The sequence below is a fragment of the Amblyomma maculatum genome, chromosome 1 (genome assembly GCF_055883805.1).
Source record: "Amblyomma maculatum isolate TAMU_Amacu chromosome 1, ASM5588380v1, whole genome shotgun sequence".
NCBI lineage: Eukaryota > Metazoa > Arthropoda > Arachnida > Ixodida > Ixodidae > Amblyomma > Amblyomma maculatum.
The window spans coordinates 402,497,209-402,518,977 of record NC_139344.1 but is presented as its reverse complement, the minus strand read 5'-3'; the positions used below and the strand labels follow the sequence as shown (position 1 = coordinate 402,518,977).

At 42.5% G+C, this 21,769-nt stretch overlaps 1 protein-coding gene across 1 annotated transcript in view; it reads right to left on the bottom strand.

Moving 5' to 3' along the window:
• LOC146208712 (glutamate receptor ionotropic, kainate 2-like) overlaps window positions 1–21,769 on the bottom strand; it is a 227,718-nt gene that overhangs the window by 29,488 nt on the left and 176,461 nt on the right. The window contains exon 3 of the mRNA XM_084579216.1: window positions 8,709–8,927. Coding sequence (XP_084435342.1) covers window positions 8,709–8,927 — 219 coding nt within the window. The remainder of the gene's footprint in view (window positions 1–8,708; window positions 8,928–21,769) is intronic.

Here is a 21,769-nt window from a genome sequence, read left to right as displayed (position 1 = left end):
CGATCGTTACCGAGTCACAGACGCGTCATCGAATACGTCTAGAGAACACTGTCCAAGGGCGTCGCCTGGTGGCCTGGGATGAACAGCGTAACAACAAAACACCAGCCCTATATACATCTCTTCCCCCTTGGGAGATGCCAGTAGTCACACGCCTCCATCGCCGACCTATAAACCGCGATTTTGTCATTCCCCGAGAGCTCCTCGCTGCCCATCATCGACAAGAGCGAATCCCTGATAAGACTGACATATACACCGACGCATCGATTAGAAGCGAATTTGCATCTATGGGCTGGGTATGCGATGACAACCCTTCCCTTTCAGGCGCTTATGCCTGCCACCTACCTCAAGGTACCCCTCTTCATGCTGAACTCCTCGCGATTTGGGGAGCCTTGTCAGGAGTGCCTGGCACCGGAACTGCTTCAATACGTATTCTTACTGATTCCTTTGAAGCTTACAAGGAAATTGCTACTCCGGGTTCACAAATGCAACAGCTACGGCCATACAGCGCCTCCTTAAACGCCACCAACTCGCGACCAGAACGGTCGCTATTCACTGAACCCCAGGTCACTCGGACGAATCAGGGGGCAATGCGGCGGCACACGCCACGGCTGCCTTGGCAGGTGGGATGTCCACATTTACTTTCCCACCCCCCTTGATTAATCCTTACTCGATCTTGGGCGGGTAACTTACCCCTTCTCTTGCCCTTAGGCACTATACTCGGACCAGTCTTCGTAGCCTCAGTCAGCATCGCATGCAGGTGGCCACACCAGACCCACCTTTTGCGAGAAAAACCCACCTCACCCGAAGTCAAGAAGTCTTTTTGAACAAACTCATTGCCTATGCGGCTTACACGCCACGTATTATGGCCCGCTGGTGTCAGTATACAGAGAAAATTATTACGTGCCCCCACTGTACGACTCTAACTCGCGGCGGCATATCTCATCTACTCTGGAATTGCCCTGCTTTTTCTACTGGACGGTCCGAGATCAAACCCTACCGCCTGAACTACCGTTCGCTTCTAGAAACTGATGCTAACACACAGATGATATTTGCCAAGTATGGCTCGCTTAGTGGCCTGATTAGAACAATGTGATTTGAGTGACGACCTAAACAATGAAGATTCTGTCTACTCCCCTTTATCCCCCTCCATGGCCATGAGCCTTCCTATTCAATAAAGTACATTCAATCAATCATTTCATTCTTAGGTAATTTTTTCTAGTGTGTACTCGCATTTTCTCCGCGAATACGTGTCATGATAGGTGCACTGTGAAATTATAAAAATGTCTCTGAATCCTTTGTTTATGTTCATTTTAATAACGCGCCATTCTATTCAGAACAGGAAAGTAACCCCTGGTGATACTGGACACAGCGCCGACGGTGGCGGCGCTGGACGGGTTCACGGCACCTAGAGAACACAACGGCCTTTGACAAGTGCAAGGTTAAGTGGCGAGGCTGTACCAAGTAACCCAAACGTAGGGAAAAATAAGGCCTACCGACTATATGAGTGAAAAGATGTCATGGCTTTTTTATTGAACTTCGCTCATATGGTATATTTACTTATTGCATAGCAACCACGGAAATACATAAAATTACGAAACGTAATTTTAAAAACGGAGTACTTCTTAAATGTAGCGACACCTGTGGTACAAGTCGAGAGCGCGGCCAATAGACTCTTTGCAAGGGAAACTTTCTAGAATAATTTTTCTAGTTTTGCAATTTAGTTATACAGGCAGCCATAGGATAAATCTTCCTAAGTAGTTTAAATAAAAGGGCGACAAACTATGGAACGCCATTTTAAATAAAACTATTTTCAGGACGAAGCCATAAATGAGTGTTTTGAAGCCAGGCAAAATTTTCACTATTAGCTGTCTGCTTCTCCAAAAGCGCAATGTTCATTTACTCAAATTAAATTAAATTAATTTGCCATCAATACATGAGAGACGTGGCGCTGACAAAAAGCCGAGAAACAATCGGCTTGACAATGGGCTGTTCCACTTTTGAAGATTGCATAAGTATGCTGCCGCGCTGTCTATATTCCCACAAGAATACTGCTGTTCAAAGTATAAAATGCGTTTAAGCTTAATGCAGTCATCACGCACAATATCAGGCGGCCAAAACCGCGTTTACACACAAACACAAGGTGCGCCTGTGCACGCTGCAGTGGTCCGCGCTAGACTCGAGAGTAGCGTCAGAGGCGCTTTGCTACAATGCGCCATTGTATTTCCTTACCATGGAATAGCGTTTCTGAAGTGCATTTGAAACGCTGTTCTCTTTTGGCTGTATATATAGTTACGTGGTGGCAAGCCGATGATAACAGGAGAAGCGATGACAGAGAGAAGATGCTCGATGATCGTGAGATGACGTTTAATGAATCTGTGAGCGGGCCTAGCGCGCTCGCTCTTGCCTGCGCCACTGCCCTCTTCTTCCTCCTTCGTCCGTAACAATATTAGGCATATTAATGGTAAGCGAATTTAGCACATGTGGCAGCGGGCCAAAATTGCGCGAGAAGCTTGCAAACAAAGCGGAGAGGTTTCGAGGAATTTTAGGTTTAAAAGCACTAATTTGTCGGTCTGTTAATCGAAAGATCTCCATTGTAATGGCGTAGTATGCTGTCCTGGGCTTTTCTTCAAAGAACTAAACAATTTTAACCGGCTGGCCGCTTGCACATGATGAAACGTCCAAATAGCTTGGCACATAAGTATATATATATATATATATATATATATACGTATGTATATATATGTACATATATATATATATGGCATTGCAAGGAGCGAGCAGTCTCGGAGTGCAAGGCATTCTTTTAATTTTATAATTCATACTGTTGACATTTACAGGAATGTGGTCTTGTGTTCATTATTGAAATAAAGAGCATTAAATGCAAAGCGGGAGGAAATATATATATATATATATGTTTTTATGGGTCGCGCTCTGAACCTGCACCGCCAAATGTTTCGGGCTATTCTAAAAAGGCTCCACTTTTAAAATGGCACTTTTTCATTTCCCAATCTGTTCTAGTATGTTCATGGTTCCTCTGCATCGAAGAACTCCTTCGAAGGCGTCCTGTGAAATGGAACTAGAGTTTTGTAAGCTTTCCCTAAGCATACTTTTCCTCCGCAGTTTGTAAACAAGGTGTTGCTCTATGTCGAAGCAATTACTGTGCTTACTTACACGCACATCGTTAAGTTGCTAGCAGTCTTACGTGCGCTGTAGAACGCAATGCAACAACATAAAAAATATGTTAGCCGGGTTTTAAGTTGGTTAAACAGATTTATGCGTGTTAAAGCAGTGTTTGGCGGCACCATTTGCTAACTACGCCGGGAACAGCGCCGACTTTATGCTGGCTGCAACTGTGGCTAAGCGCCGATGACCTGCCTGTAGTTTACAGCGACAGGATCGCGCCTAACGCCACCGCGGACATCACTGCCTCGTTGCCACTTTAACATTTCAATGACACACTAATGTTTTCCCGACAAAGAGAATGTTTGCAGACATTATTTTTAGCACAACGGAGGCATCCCCATTTAAGGCTGCTTTTTATATAGTATTCGATACTAATTTCAATGACACACTAATGTTTTCCCGACAAAGAGAATGTTTGCAGACATTATTTTTAGCACAACGGAGGCATCCCCATTTAAGGCTGCTTTTTATATAGTATTCGATACTAATGTCGTGGGCATTTGTCGCGAATAAAACGTTATTGGTTAGACGACTACTCTTTTTCACCTAACAAGGAACATTTTGCACACAAATGTGAAGGAGCCGCTCACGACACAAAATATTCAGAAAATCTAAATATAATGTATTCCTTAAAGAAACCAGCTAGGTGATCTATTTACGTCTGTGCATTAAAGTTTGGCATGATGCACCACACATAAAGGAAAATTAAAGTAATGTGATGTGCCAAAAAGATCGTCGCACACTTTAATTTCAACAACACATATCACTCGTCCTTTTCCCCATTTGTCTAGCAACCAACGGAGCACGCGTTCTCCTGCTTGAGATTCGTGACTTCTGAGTCCAACCGCTTTCGCTGCTCTTTAGCTCTCCATGATAGGTAAATTACTGCCCAGTAAAAGAAGCAAAAGAGCCTCAAATTCCGGCTAGAGTTCAACATCTTTCTCCGGCCTGTGATTCCATAAAACAAGTTAAATTCTTAAAATGGTTGCTATTAACCGTACACGTGTCCAGACTACCCCCAAATTATTCACGCACTTATTGGAAGCAGCTTACCTGCTTTCGTGGCCACAGTGGGAAACATGTATATCTGAGGGGTGTTCACCACTATTCGTCGAATAATTAAAAGACAGGATTCCCAATATTGTCCAGTTGTGCCGCAATGTGGCATGTCACGTTGAAAATAACGAGCCTTTGTCGACAGTATGCAAACACCTCTCCGTTTACACACACTCCGATTACCGAAAACAAAACGTGATGTCAATGCAATCCGGTTACCGAAAACAAAACATGACGTCAATGCAAGCTGGCGCTGCACACGGTTTACGGACATGAAGCTTAAACCTCTGGCCAGCACCTGTGTGTATATTGTATACCCTATCTATCCAGTAGCCTTGGAATATTCATTGCAATGCGCAAGTTTTTTATCCTTCACAGGCAGATTTAGTAGAGCCCCAATAAAACATCGCTCTTGAAAAGTGATTGATGATGCGAGTGCAGGAATAAAACACACAGAGAAGGGACACGTCGGTACTATACATTATAGCCAACCAATCTAAGAAATATACCATCCTTTCAAAAGTAAGCAGATTTCATACAGCAAAAACAAAAACAAAAAATAATTTCAAGCCATTCGACGCTGTCGAACATGGATATCAATCTTTAGGTTATGAAAAACTAGCGTTGCGGGCACACATCGATCATTGCTTCGTAAATTGATGCTATATATGTTGCAAGAATGAAGACAATACACGACGGTAGTACGTTTACGTAAGTATTATAAACCTTTCTGAATAGAGGTCAAGACCATTTCTAGGGCGGCCACCTTTTCATCACTTCGTGCTGTGTCGGACGTATGCGAACTGGTCAATGGCGCAATCGTTTGGCACAACACCGCGTGACGCGAGAAGTTTTTGTCTTTATTTATTTTTACTTTTCTTTATTGTAAGTTTCTGTTTTTACGCCGTGATCACGTTGTAGGCACACTGTCACAGCGCTGACGCAAACACCTGCTGTGACGGTAATGTTAAGGGTTGGATCCGACATCATTCCAAACTCGCATAACGTGCGAGTTAAGCGTGGTCAGCATATAAATAATTCTACGCGCAAAGTGCGTCCATCAGCTTCTGGGACAAGAATAGGGATTTAGAGCGTCCGCGCACTACTCAGGGTGAAGCTATACAATTCCTCGCTTTGTGTCCGAGTGTCCTTGAGCTGGATTTGCACTACGTTCACCGAAGAAATATGCGCGCTTTTATTTCCTCAAAATACAAGCAAAACAAAAATTCAACTGCCGAAAGAAACGGCGATGTGTATTTGCCTAATTAAGTGTAAGTGCCCTAGGTAAGTGAGACAGATGCTGTACCTTTCTCTCCCCTAAAACAAACATAACTAAAACAAAATATGAAGAAAGTGCACAATCAAAAGCTGTGGTAAATGTGCTACTTCGTCTACTCTTAATGCAGAACTTGAGCGCCTAACCCAAGCCGCAAAACCCTCTAGGTTCGTGCTAACCCGTGCACAACCACTTTTACCAGGGATTTGGCTCGTATCACTATGACCACGAAATGCTCAAACTTCTACTGCGTTTTCATCATTGTGATAAACAACATACTATTCATGATTTTCTATCTCTCGGAGTACTTCATTAAAGATATCATGGTAATCAGGACCACTGAAGAGCTTGAAGAATATATTTGTTTCGGGAGGCCAGATGCGCAACAGAGGCTTTAAGAAACGTTCAGGCAAAAGTTAAGCTCTGCTTAAGGGTATTACACAATAGCGTTAATCATTTAATCGTATCACTCAAATGAGACGTTTTTATTCCTAGCTGCATAATATGTACTACAAAATTTCTCGATTGTGCCTTTTTCTAGTGTTTTATCATTCATCCTTAAAAGAGTCAGTCATATCACTTGCTTATCATCTCTAAAGCCGTATTAATCATCATAAGACCGCCTACGCCACCAGCGCAAGAACTACCGCTCATTCTCAATCTTTTCTCGTCACGTAATCCCGGGACTGGATGTACCGCAGGACTCCATGCACCATATCAACGCCATCCATTTTAAGAACGCTATCAAGACCATTGTTAACTCTCATGTCCATTCCTCACGTAATGCCCCATACCACGGTTCTTTGAGGCATCAAATAAATAAATAAATAATGAAACCAAGCTTTCAAAAAAGACGGACATTCTAGCCTATCGATACCATGATAGCCTGTCAAAGTCGTGTTGTATAGTTTTAACTGAAATTTTTTTCCCCAAAACCAATTGACTTTCAGCCTACTGTGGTAAAATTTTAGCTTTTGCCTTGACAAACAAAGTGCCACTCAAACGTTCTAGATCGGCTTAGAAACAATTATAGATGATATGTTTGCACCAAGGTGAACTCACGGAGCTTCATTTCCTGGTATTCAAAAAGAAAAACAAAACAGCTATGTGTGGCATGCTGATATGTCTGAAGCGTTCGCACAGTACCCGCACAAGGCCCCACTGAGGATAGCGCACAAGATAAACCTAGGTTTCATTGTATTAAACGCGTTTAAGCATGCCGAATTAGCCCTGCTGTCATGTTCAAGATTTTTTCATTCTATTGGTTGTGCCTTATAAAATTTTGTCTCATGTATGCGCATTAGACGAGAGTTGATATCCAGAAGCTAAAGGCTTGAAAGTACTTGAATGTCAATAAAATTTATGTAAACCGTATACCTTCATAAAAAAAAGCCATTTGCTGTTTGCAGGCCCTGTACCACTTTTGTATTTACACCATTCACCAGGCCAATAATAAAACGTTACCTAATTAGGCTCTAGTAGTTAATAAACTTTGATTAGAAAAAAATACCGCAGATGACCAAAGTATCTTTCAACGCCTCCAAGATGATTTCTCTAAGCTCTGATATTTGCCAGCTTTATGCATTCTGCTCGGGCACCCGATATGCGTACAGCGGATTGCAGTCTTTTTGCAAATAATTATTCTTAAAGAGCGCGCAGGTTTAGTTAATTAGACAGATTTCAAAACACTGAGGCCAGCTGGCACATCAAGCGTGTGCACAGCAACCTTACCTCTTCTAACACAAACAGCATAACGCAGTAGCTTAGGCACAAAGGAAATATTTGCCCGCAGGCCAGCGAAGCTTAGATAGCGAACGGTGCCAAGTTAAATGCGCCCCTCTTAGCAGCGTCCCCCTAACGCCCTCCCTAATGAATGCGTGCATGTGCGCATCTAGCAAGGGAATGCGACGAGGCCCACTCCCACCTCGTCTTCTTACATTACTGCAGAGCTATAATACACAGCTGTAACTGTTTTATCTATTTCTTCAGGTTACGTTTCGCATGAATATAAAGGCTTAATTCGTGTATCCTTGCTTGCATGGAGGCTGAGCACTTAAAGATACAAAACAATTAGGGTAATGGAGCGCACACTTGTGACGACTGTAAGCAGCGGCTACTTAGAGCGTCACACCACTTTTTTTCCCTAGACGTAGGCGACACAGGCATCTCTAAGCACGGCAACATTTGTGCAAACCTAAATGAATTTAAACATGCGGTTCTCATCATTGTTGTCGCCAGAAACGAGAGAAAAGCAGGGCAGAGACAACGTAAAGTGCCCACTCGTCACGCATCTTTGCCCCCTTCTTAAGGCGCCAATTTATTTCGTTGCTTCTTCGAACGAGCGCAAGGCTTATACATCTTCTAACAGCCCCACTAGAACGTTTTGAACAGCACGCCTTTTTCAGTACATTTAGATGTTGATGTAATCTTTTTTTTTTTTCTTTCTTTGTCTCCATATCTTTTCTTTAGGCACCGAGTCCTGAGTGAAGGACACAGCGTTGTACAGTGCACTTGGCACAGTATCAATAATGCATCCCCAATAACACCTCGGCGCATGCGTTCTTACCTTAAAAGTTTTCACTGGCCTATTTTCGCCATTCTCGCCAAAAAATTCTAAATTACTAAAATGAATTTTGTCAGTTCAGTGTTCCGACGTTGGTTTTGTTTAGACAGCAGTGAATTTACCAACGTTTTTGAACAACCACTGCAAGTAATTCATTAGAAACAACGTTTTCGCGATTGCAATCCGCAGTATTACTTCAGGACAGAAATAGCTCGCACTGCACTATAGCTGTGAAGCACGCAAAGTGCAAGCGCTCAAGTCCTGTCTTATTGGCAATATCTATTAAGTACATACACCCAGCAAAACCACCGTGCTTCGGCGGAAATTGCGATTAAACTCGCAGCTGTTACGCTGTCAGAAATAGCTTCTGGGTTTCACTGGTTCACTACAAATTGCTAGGCGGTTGCTAAGTTCTTTTGTCAAGAAGCTAAAATGCTGAACGCGCACATTACATCAGCGCAAGTGGCCCAGAAGAATAAGCAGTATTCCGAATATAAATGTTTAGCCAATACAAGACAATAGACCATCAACTTTCTTTTCAAATAAAATGCGTTACGCTGACCAACAGTGTGCACTGAGCTAAACTGGCCGAGAGATGGGCTGCTTTAACCCACTGATGCTGAGTCCTACCTTTCTTTGACGATCGGAAGATGTCTTCCGGCTCCAGTCTGACGACCGACAGGCTTAGGTGTGGAGTCCTCGCAACGGCTGTCTTCGTGTGCGCTCCGCTACCTTCATTGGGAAGCGAAGACGCCTCTCCGGCGTCACTGGCGTTCAGGTTAGCTCGGTCCAGTGCTTGCGATAGAAGCTTTTCTTCCTCTGAGGAGCGTGCTTGGTCGTACACCACCCCTTAAAGCAGAGCAAAGAAAAAAGTTCGAGGCAATGCTAATTGTGCAGTCAATGGACAGAAAAACAAAACGTAAAAAAGTGCTTCCCACAAAATCTACACTTCGCAGCTTTTTTTTCTCCATGTTTGATTCCTGTGCCGTACTGCCAGTGATAGTAGCCGCCTCAGATGTAGGGACAGATTTCTTGCGAGCAAATTAATTCGCTTGTGGAACTATATGCTGTCAAAACAACGAACTGTCATTAAAAAAACTGCTGCATGATCTCGTTTTGAATTGGCGTTTCATCGCACCCCCTACAATGACTCGCAAGGATGTCTAATCTAAGAAAAGATTCAGAAGTATTCCACAAAGGATCCACAACAAAAAAGAATCAAGTTAGTCAGAAGAGTGTTCCCGAGATTGCAAACATATAGCTCTTTTCGAAATATACCCAAGTGACGAAATGCATAAATTAACGCCTGAAAGCGGAGGCTGTGTTATGTTACACGTCTTAGTGGGACAAATCTGAGAAAAGTTTGACTACTAGAGTTTTCAAAGTGTACTGGTATACAAGTATTTCTTATCCGCCTCTGTCAAAACACGCACATCAGGAAAGTGATTCCATCTGGCGGCTTGTGCTAAGTAATTTTAAACATTAGCCATGTAACAACCTCTTCGACAAATGCACTGCTCGTGATGAGAACATCAGCACACAGTTCAAAGGCATCTGCGCCCTGTGCTTGCCTTACTTAGAGGAAGAAAATACACCCAGCCATGCTTCGCCTTTCAGGCTCTTCAAGGATTGTCTGATTGCTAGTCTCTTTTTTTGGCACCTAACTTTCTTCTGACAGACTGTGGGGCTTAGCCTTATCAATTTTGTATTCATGGCTGAATTCACATCTTGGTGTTCCAAAGTCAGTGAATACGCTGATGACAAACGTTCGGGGTTCAAAACATGAAAATAAATAGAAGCATGTTGTTTGTTAAAGGTCTGTAAAGAAAAAAGGACGAAAATATGTTTTTGTTGGGGTTTACTTCTCTAGCACGACATGCTCAGATAAAATTTTACGAGAACCGCGAGAATACGTCGATATAATCGAAGAAAGTGAGATCTCTGCTTTCGGCAGTGATTTCTTTATTTTAATTTGCACAGTGTACAGAATAATAATTGCAGAGAAGAGTCACTACTCCCCTTTGAGGTGGAGAAAACAAACTTACAAATTTGTATTAATATTAAGCCTTTGTCTATTCCGAGAGCATGAGCGAAGGCAGCATATTACTTTTCTGGAGCATCAAGGCACTTCTGAGCTTCTATGAAAAACATTTGTTTCAAAAACCATCTATTTTCGAATTGTCCCTTTCTGGAGAGTTAACAGATCCCGTCACGTATAGGCAAAAACCAAATTCAGAGAATCAAATCGTTTCTCGAACAAACACCAGAAAGACACATCAACTTTATCTTTAATTGGCACTATGATAGATGGCTCATTTTATTGATCACATGAATGTTAGAGGATCGCGCAATAAAAGCATGGTGACAGATTGATGTTGCGATTAGTAAGTCAATTCCACTTGGTAATTTAGAAAGAAATCAGCCAAAGCTCGAATATAGAGGAAATGAAATAAAGCAATCAACTACGAGTAATATAACGACAGCGTCAACAAGACAGCCTGAAAGTACTCATCACCGCTTGAGTTTCTGCCGCAGATATAAAAACTAAGAGTAAACAGAAAATTCCTGGATTTCGTAAAATCAAGCAACCTTTTTATTCATTTAATCATTTTTTCATTCTTCATTTTATAATCAACTGATGCGCTGAGGCACTAAATATAGTTAGAAAAACAATTCCCATTATCTTCATTAGGGTGAATGCAAGAGAAAAAAGAATGATCAGCGCAGTAATTTCAAATAGGTTCTTCAAATACTTCTTACAAGCCTGCGTCTGTGCATTCGCAAGTATTGTTTTCTGTCGTTATATTCCTAAAATTGAAGAGATGTTATATCATGCATTGTCGAGCATTCAGTTCTTTTACGTAAATACAGTATAGTTATGCACTGCTTTCATCAGCTGGACACACTAAATTCATGACTGCAACAAGCACAAAAGGGACACGGTGAGGAAGGGTAGTTAAAAAGGATGGGCTCTAACTCACAACTTGGTTCATTCGAGAAAGGTTCGTGTTTTAGTGGGAACGAAAAGGACAAAAAAACGTACAATGGCCGCAATCTTCAGTTAACACCCACTCAAATTTATGCGAAAAACACAACAGATTATCTTTGAAATCCCAAGTATTGATAAATGTGAGAGAAGCGCTACCCAGGAGAGAAAATAAAGAACTGATAATGAAAAACACAGTAATTTGGTGCACACATGTTTATGTCGTTGTGATACTGTTTCATACCAATAGATCGCGGAATGAATATATCGTAACAGCTTTCGCCTAATATGTCCCTTTGTACAATGGTAACCACCCTGTCAGTTTATTTTTAATATCAGCATAGCATGGAATGGAACAGTGTAAATACGATTCTTTCTTACGAGTACATGAAGGCTTGTTTATAAGGCAGAATACGCTTGTCGTCAAAAAAATAAAAAGCCAAAGGCCTGCTCTTATAATGTTTTGGCCCTAGCCGAAATAAAGCGTTGCTTTGCGCGTGCTTTCCGGATTCCATGATTCTTGAAATGCTCGTTGCACGACGTTGCTTCTGAGGCTTGAAAAAGCAATAACAAAATATTATTTTGCAATCTCCCTATCGTTCGTTCTTTGCATGCGTGAGTCACTAAAGCAACAGCTGCTGCCAAAATGTGGGGCTCACAAAAATGGACTTCCTTTAACCGGGACGAGGCCGCCATCAATTCAAAGCAGCGCAACAGCTATTGCATCAGGCTGCCCGTCAATTGTATGGCAGGATATAAAAAGCAAATTTTAGTGCAATATCGGGTTCCTCTTTCGATATAAATACGGCCAGGCATCATCGTCCTTTCTTTGCGCTGCTTAGGCTTACCACATGGTCAGAAAATTTTATATATCTGTCCGAACGCTTCCGCCATCTGTTGCAAACTAATTATTCGTATTTTTGGTAAATACGGCAAACAGTCGATGTTCTAAACATAAGTATATTGCCAAAATGACCGCTACAGCCAGAATGCATGACTCATTTAAAGTTAGTGCAGTGCTAGAAAACACCGCCGGGCCACTAGATGGAAAGAACCCATTGCAGTATTGGTTAACGTTCTGTTAGAACTAAGCACGAAGGTTTCGGGACACCTTTAAGCCGTCAATATATCAGGAAAACAAATTGGTGACAAAGGCGTTCATTTGTTTAAGTACTGGGCAAGATGCAGGCATTGAACTCGGATTACGGCCATTTACTAGCGATGTGATCACAGAGATTTAGGCAACAGCTTGAAAACACGTCGCACTGTATAATTATTTTTCTGGCCTTACGTAGGTCTATCACAGAACACATTAATTCGAGCCTAAGAGTATTGCTTCGTCGAAGGCACGGTTTGAAAAAGTTTAGTAATATATATATATATATATATATATATATATATATATATATATATATATATATATATATATATACATGTACAAAGTAGTTATGGCAAGTTCGCGTTCCTTCTGGAGCAGAGCCTATCAATACATTTTGTGTATAATTTCAGCGTGCTACTATAAATATTCACAAAAGTGCCTCCATTAGTACCAAGCACGCAAGCCCTTCGCCAAACTTTCAGATCACTGTTAAGCTATTTCTACTATTATATATCATATCTATCATTTAGCCTAACCATTGCATTATGAGGCTGATCGCAGTGTTCGCTTTTCATACTGTGCGGACTTGATATGCGTTAAAAGCAGATTGTTTTCCTTTGTCTTCATGTTTGATAAACATCATTGGGGTCACAAATGTTGATACCGCCTTAAGAAACAGAATAATAAAGCGGCTTGGTGGCGACACAATAATAATATGAGAAGGAACTGTCGGACTCAGCACACCACCAAAGTAGAAACATGGTCTTCAATATTTTATTACTTCATGTATCACTTAAAAAGCGTATTCTGCTTTCCGAAAATATTCAGGAGTATCTGGACTTGCTTATATTTTGCCCATTACCATGAAGCCAAAAATCATAACGTGCTATCGATAAACCGAAAAAAGACAGAGTTGGTACTCTTTGCCAATGTTACCCGGGCTATACGTTGATAGAATGATTTAGATGTCCACTTTACTCCTTGTGCTAGGTAGGTTTACATTCAGACGTTCTCCGTTCATTCTAAAAGCCTCCCAACTGCTTCTGGGAACATTTTTAACTTAAGACACAGGTGTTCACGTATAAGTGTTTACTTTGGTCTACGACCGCATTCAATCACTTTCTCTCAGAAGCTCAGTACTGGCAGTACGCCAGAAGAGTAAACGTCTTTACAAAAAACGGAAACATATAAATATGCAGATTTACACAGCAAGCGAAGATTTCTTTTAAATAATTATTGCGCTCCATGCGCTTGTGGGGCAATAACTTCGTTGAGCAGAATATAACTCATCAACGTTTTTTTTTTTTGCCGGCAAGGGAAATGTGGCAACAGAGTATCACACTTGGACGTAAAACTGAGTCCCTTTAACCAAATATCTGTTCGCTTTTGATTGCAGGAATATTTTGGACGATGCGATGTGCGCACACGTTTTCGGGCAACTCTTGCTCTTAGTAAATAGCGTCTCCTTCTTTCCAAGTAAACCTATTGTATTCCAGGTTAAGAGAACACATTCATTAGATGTTATATTTTGATATTCCATCCACAGCCGCCATTCCAGACAGGGCGAGCAGTGCTTACTCGCACCGGCAAAGTAAACAACGAGTAGCTTTGTCCCTAAACTGGAAAATCTGGAACATTTGTCCCTAAAGGCAGCACCTGATTTCGCAGACATGCAAAGCACCTCACGGATCTGACTGCAAGAAACCAGCAGAGCTAAATTGTTGATAATGTCCCAATATTGTTGAAATGAGGGCTTTAATTTTTCGGTAGCTGTTTATTCGCAACACCAAACTCACGTCGTTGTCTTTTTTTTTTTTTTTATCCACCCTGCACTTTATAGGCCCCCTTAACCGAGGCAAGTTCGTTCTGCTTGCACGCCTAATTAGACAGAAATGGTGCCCTATGCGAACAGAGCCGTTGCTAACTTTTGTCAGTACAGAACATTGCTTTTTTTTCCTGCTATCGTGCTTCCATTTTGGCCACGGCAGAGAGTAGCGAGAATAATTTCCATGAAATATGGAACGTGTAGTGGCGCAATTAGATTGCACTGCCTAGTCCTTCCTTTATCTGCAACCTATGCGATTGAGGTAGCTAATGGGATTTGACAAGGTTGTGGTAAGATTTTGTTGCACCGTCTCCAAGAGCGTTAGTGTGCCACTGCAGTGATCAAGAGGCTGATTAATGTAGTAAATTAGGCGTGTTGGTACATGTTTTGAAAAGATGGCAGCGCGAAAGGGACAAAAACTTAGACGAGACGTCCTTGTCTCTTCTTTTGCCCGACCAACTTATCATGTGATATTCAGGTAAAATATTGGCTTCTAGCACCCCGTCATAATTTTGGTCGCTTACACTGACACAGGTATTTCGATTGCTGAAGAGCTTCCTCTACATTAGAATGATCAAGTCAACTATGGCGCTGTTTCGCCGACGCTGTCCTCCAAATATCAGTTGTTTTTTTTCTTAGCCGAACGTCTGCTCACGGGTTGGCCGTCTGGCTATGCGCATTGCACGCATATTGCGCTCACTTGAAGAGCTGATTATCATTCTGGAAATTATTAGAAATTCTACAAGCTCTCATTCACACGAGGAAAAGTTTTCAGTACAAAAAAAAATAATAGAAATCTACGTTTCCTCAAACATAAAGGAAAACATTCTTCCCTGAACCATCGAGCTGTCAGTCGTATAAAAACCGAAATTACGCATTTGCACTTACACAGTTCGGCTTCGTTCCTTCCTATAATGTGCCACTGCTCGCATGCATGAATATGTTATTATATGAAGGTCTATAATTTAAATCATGCCATCTGAAAGCAACATTTTCGGGCACAGTTTTACGTTATTTCTTGTGATTTATTGACAAAGTTGTTAAATACATCATGCAGGATTCAACGATGGCATTTAACACAGCCGCACATTATATTTTGCTCAATGAGATCTTTGAACGCCGTTATGTGGTGACGTGCAAGAAAAATAGCTCTCAAGAAATCAAATGCAAGCGACCGTTGACGAAACTCTTTAAGCACCATCAGATGTCGGTACATTATTGCGCAGTGAGGGCACTGCAGAGGCAGTGTCATTAGTAATACTTTAATTACAACTATTCGTACTTAGTTACTTTATTTTGTAACTTTATTTTATTTTGCTACTTTATTTTTAGTTGCTTTATTTGGTAAGGTAGCTCAGATGGATTGCCCTGGTCAGGAGGACCTTGCATCGAAGCGTTCGGCGGTGTTCGTCTCCATCTTCGTCGAACCACCTAAGCGGTGCATGCCGGTGGCTGAAGCGATGACAATATGCCCGGTACGGTTTGTTTATGTAATGGCTAGTATTTATCAGATTCCATTATTTTAAGAAAAAAGAGTGGGAGCTACCTTCACAACGGCTACCCTGCAAATTATAAGATATATTGGCTGCCGCTCTAATACTTTACGCTCCTTGAACTATCATCGATTTCCAACAACGACTTGCTGTTGCATATCGTGGGCAGGGGAACATGAACAAAGAATTCTATGTCGTCACCCGAGCAACGTCGCTGCACAGCTGCTAACAGCGTCATCTGTGTTCCTCGGTTTTACGTACATTACATCCCTATCATTTTTTGTACATCGCACTGTCGCGACCATATATCTCTTCCGGCTCTGCGAACGGCGCATGGGCAGTCCTCGACCTTGTTCGAGGAAAAATGAGTGTAGTAAAAAGGCGAACACCGAGACACAGGACCACACTACGGCGAAGGAGAGGACCCCGAAACAATGGTTCGGCGAAGAATACCCTTCTTTCGAAAGGGACATAAAATAAGAAGCAATGGAGCGTGTTCGAGTCCGCAAACGAGTAGGCGGTCTGAGCTCGCCCCTCCCCGGCTCTATCCAGCACTCAGGCTCAAAGTTTATCCGCCCATGTTGTTTCAGCGTACACAGAGGGTGAGAACATGGTACAGTAGAGCCTTTCAGAAAGCGTGACTCGCCTTCAGGTTTCGACATCTTTGATGCTTGGGGGAGGAAGGGGGGGAATTTTACAGTGCTCTATGAAAACAATATCGCATCAGACAAGTTCATCTAGTAGACTACAGCGCAGCGGCGCGTTTAGAACAATTATTGCTTCATTAAGGCCAGCAAGATTTTCAAAATCACACGTTTAGCGCGGCTGTTCCCGCATCATTATTTGAGTATGCGCAGAAAAAATTATGCTGGAGGAGCTGAAGCGTGAGGTATCTATTGCACAGCAAAACTGCACCGGCCGCAGTCAAATGAGGAATGAATAAAGTGGTAAGTTGTTAAGCAAAAGTAAATAATAATATGTCATATTCTCATATTCATGTTCATATTCTTTTTCTTGCTTCTCTGTTTTTTTCTTCTGTCCACACGAGGCAGCGGAGGTGGCTCAGTTACAGAGCCACTAGTAGGCCTATGCATTTTCTTTTCCTTCTTCCTACAGCCACAACAACAACTCATTTCATTCCATTTCATTTATTAATACTGTCAGCCACCATAAGGGGCTCTAACAGGAGTGGAAAATACAAAACGAAAAATGAGCAATATACAACAAGATGAAAATCAATAGTCAATCAAAATTGTCTCTTAATACACACACAAACAAAACAAAAATGAATTACACAGAAATCGGAACAGCCATCCTACACAACAGCAATAGAACCTCATCACCCTGTGGCAGTGCCATAGATGAAATTTTCTAAATGGCGTACAAAATCAGATAATGATGATGATCGAACAGCAGAATCTGGAAGAGAGTTGCAGTCCTTAGAAGTTCGCGGGAAACAACTAAACTTGAAACTCCATCAAAGTGCGGAGCCGTATGCTATACTTTTGAGTGGACACCACGGAATTGTAAACACCTGCATTTTTTTTTATTTTATACTGTAAGCCTTTTGACAGGCTCACACAGGAGTGGGTCATGTTTTCATATATTTTTGTATATTGTGCATCGGTATATAAGAAAGCCGAAGCGCAGTATGCTTGACCTTCAAGGTTGTTCAAGGTAACATCGCACCGCCCAGGGCAGCCTCTCTGTTTTTTATTTGGTTCATAGGAAAGGAAAGACGCAGGATCTGTCGACACCTGACCCGCGCTGTAAGAGAAGGAAAAAGGGTTCGAGGGAAAGTGGAAAGAGCAGTGCAACCGCGATAGAAATCGGTACCATGGCAAAATCGCTGCATCGCGGGTGATGAAGCTTTCGCTTCAAAAAACGCTGCAGGTCTTTAACATAGGTATACCGAGTACGCGTGCAAAAAAACTCGTTTGTCATAGTTTGCCTTGGTATATGGCAGATGTTATAGACGACCACAGTCGCTGTCGTCTAGCGTCACCAGCCATAGGCGCTACCGCGAGGAGAACCGTGACGCATTGCGCTCACGTTTCGACCAGTGACGCAGATATAAATTCCCGCTTTAAATAAGCCGCATGAACATGCTAGAAATGAACGCTCTGGCAACTGTTTGCGCAGTAATGACCGGAATTGGCACGGCTTCGGGCCAACGGGTGAACCATCGTCAGAATATACTTGTAGCCCTGAGAGAAGGGAAGCGGTCCAACTAGGTCAAGATGAACATGGTCAAAGAGCAATCCAGGCGGCAGGAAAGACTGAGGATGAGTCTTGGTATGGCGTGTCACTTTGGCGGACTGGCAAGCAAGGCACGAGCAGGCCCACTGGCGAACGTCGGTGTTAACGCTCGGCCAGACGTACCGCTGGGTAACGAGGCTCTGCGTGACTCGAGTGCTAGGATGGCAGATGTCGTGGAGGGAATGGAAAATGGCACGACGAAAGGCCTCCGGGATGAACGGTCGCGGTAGAGCCGATGATATGTCCACCAGAGCGATCCGGGTACAAACAGATGAGGCACGAGTTGGTAACGCTGATCTCAGCGCCTCCGCCTTATAGCGTCGGCGGGTGCTATAACCTGTTGAACCCGTTATGATCTGTATGTCATACCGTTGTTCACTGGTTTCTGGCTTGTGGAGAAGCCAGGAACCTAGGGTCTTCATCCGATTCTGAAGAACCAGCGAGAGTTTCGCGTTTACGCCGACAGACTCAAATACACTGCTGTGAATAGACGAGCATAATTCGTCCACTCAAAACACCCTTTTAAGAGCTGGAAAAATGTAACACTGGAGGCTGTGGGCTATACGTGAGCACAGACGTGAAATATAGGGCCTCACCTGCTCTTGACGTATGGTGTTGAGAAGAAAAAAAGCCGTTCAATGTCTAACTTGATCGGCTCTGCGGGGCTGATTCAACGAAAGAAAAAGGCTGATTACTTGCACCTATATCTTGCTTAAATGCATCTCCCATGGTCTTACTTTTACGCAGATATAACCATCTTATAGTCCAGAGGCGGAGAAACGTGCAGCTGTCCTCAGTCTAAGGCTTCCTCTGTGCGTCGTAAGGGTAGGTTCGTCTGGTACCATGCACCAGTGCCCTTATTTTATTAGCTAATCTGGATACTCACGCTGATTATGTAACGTTTCGCTTGAGGCTAATCAAACAAAAGACGAATCCGGCCAATTATTGCTGACCTCCAAGCCAAAAGAACAAATTTCGACATGTATCTGCCGCTCTCACTATATTCAGCGCGACACCTTCCACAAGGACATTTGGCTACAGTTTGCGGATCGTAGGTCAGTGATATGCGAGCAGTTAAGTCAGCCTGCAGCAGGAATACTTCGTTTTGGATTTCTTCCCGCGATCGTCTTCCTTCGTAGCAACATTTCTAGCTTGGAGCATTGCTTTTTTCTCCTTGTCTATACGCTCGTGACTTGGCGAGCTTCTGTGACCGACACGGAAGTGGATTCTTTCGTTGGAGTAGCGTCACCCGAAGACTTTCTTTTGTTGACTCTTTTACTCTTGTGCTATCTACTACCGCACTATCTCAGATTTTCTTCCGAGCCTCCAAAAAGCAAGTGAGCTGTGGACAGACGGCCATCAACAGTTAAGACCGGCCATACCTATCTTCAAAGGAATTCGTCGTTCTTCTTGTGCTCATTCCCGCGCGGAAGCCGCGGGAGCCCTCCATTGACAGAGTATTACCACCGACAGCATTTACTTTCTTCTTTACTTTCCTAGTAACCATCCAGTCTAGTGTCTTGCCAAAAACTATTTATCTTTAGTTGTGTAAGTGGAGCGCAGATTTGGCGTGAGTTCTTTTAGTTGTTGTAGGCGAAGTGCATTTCCTCGCGTTGTCTGAGGTCATCTCGATGCTTTTGTTCCTTTTATCCCGTCATTTATACGGCGTCCTTTATCTGGCTAGTGCATATCATTCTTTTTATTGCTTTCCGACAACCCTTTCTGTCGGTGTTTGGCTTTTGCATACTGTGTTTCGTGTTTCCGACCTTTACGGGCCCATTCTTTCACTCGCCTTTTGCGCATTGTGCATTTTTTGTCCTTCTTTATGTGGTTTGCCGATTTGCTTCGGCCAGGCTGCCTTCAATAAGGCGAATGCCGTGCGATCGAAGATATAGCGCAGCGCGCCTTTAAGAATTGGTCGTATCACAGATCATGCGTGAAACCAGTGCCGATCAGGGTAGACACACGGACTCCTGTTAAAAGTGAGTTCCCATGTTTTTATTGACCTGCTGTGGACGGTTTATAAAGCGGAATATGGCAATTGGGACTGCCTTATTATATACCTTTAGCTCCCTAATATAACAAAACGCCGGACAGTGGGCATTCATGATATTAACGAAAATATATTTTTATTTCTTTTTCCTGACTTTGCAGACTAATATATGGAAACCTCTGGGGAGAGGCCTAAAATTTTGTGCACCCAGATATAACTCAATCCTTGATGTAGAGGCCTTATCCTTGCAGTCGGTATAGTCAGGCTGATGATGATGATGATTATTATTAGGATTGCTGGACACGCGCTTTCTTCAAGAGTATACGGTGGGCACCCACGATAAGACGCACATTTCTTTTTCCCAGGCAGATAGCGTGACATTTACATAAAGCTGAGTCAATTAAATAAAGGTTGTACTTGAGTAGTGTAGAGCGAGATGCTGGAACAGAAGGAAAATTAGCACGCGATGACCCAAGTCTTTATGGACGGTGAGTTCAGACTTGTGCAGTCCTATAGTTCATGGCGACTTCGTATTTGATGAAAACACTCACTAATGCCGACTACAACAGCAAGCTCGACCTGGACATTTACCTCCCCATAAAGGCCCAGCAGAGGCCCTAATATAGTGAGACCACTCTGTATTTCCTAATGTAGCGACAATGAATAATCACATACCGCGTCCAAAGAAGAAGCGTGTGATTCAATGCACACAACCGATTCAACCATTTCAAGGCGAATAATTCGAGGGCTGGATTCAGGTGCCTGCCTTACGTTTTGTTGGACTTTTTCTTGTTCTTAAAACTTGAAGCCTGTTACCGTGGAAAATATTCTCTTAGCACAAAATATTAAAATTAAATTATCAATACCCAATTGGGCAGACCTTGAGCAGGTAGCTATACCGTACTTTATAGTTGTGATAGTGTTAAATTTGGGCTTCCTAGTCAGGGATGAAATAGACGATGGGACAAAGGGTACGATTTTTTACTGCCCTAATCTAAATACCGCTGTTTCAGAAAACTTGCCAACAGCCTTTCGTATCCTCTTCTGGATTCCAAAGCCATAATTGTTCAGTGACCACTCTAGAAGTCCTTACGCGTAATTTTTACATAGATTGCTTCATAAAATAAACTAATTGGTGCAGAACGCCTTCTCCCTTTTTCTTTTTTTTTTTTTGCGCTTATGACCGCGAACTTTTCACGGAAGGTGTGGAGACTTTTACTATCTGCAACACCGTCGCCTCCAACATTGCCTTTAGAAACTGCAGAAAAATGTCTTCTATGAAGGTACATAGAACGGAATGAGAAGACTAAAAGTAAATCATATAATACAGAATTATTGGCAAGCTTAGAGATGAAGCGTGTGCATCAATGTAAAAATATAGCGCTTATTACAAAGCGACAACGGAGAGATTAAACCTGCACGACACAAGTTAGAGTTGCAGGTGAACTATACAAAATTCTATTTCTCTTTCATTGCGGCTGCCACCAAAAGCTGCATCCACTTGAACTAAAGATAATTGAATAGAACGAAATTTAAAAAAGGCCGCTTAGCCGGTAAATAGGCAGGACACCTGAACTTCAGACAACATTGTCCAAAGCTGGCACTGGAAATGAAGCTTCTTGTAACAAGATAGACTGATAAATATGAAAATGTAACCAAAAAGGAACAGATATAGGTAGAAGAAACAAAGAACGTGATACAAACTGAAGAGCATGTGATTGTGATAGCCTAGTTCGGAACCTCTGTGCAATTGAAGTCTCTGCTTGTCTTTTCAGGCTACCATAATTCCGTTGCAGATGCCTATTTTCTCTTTTTATTTGTAATATAATGATGTAATTAACACACCCAATTCTTTTACAGCTTCCACTAAATGAAACTTGTGAGATTTTTGTATAGACTCTGTTGGGGGGGGGGGGGGGGGGGGGTTTGTTCTGTTCATGTGTGATGGATACTTTTTAGCAAGCCTACCGTATACGCTTTCTAGGGGAAGTAATGTCTGCGACCAGCTTACTGTTCTAAGCTAGCTTACATTTGTA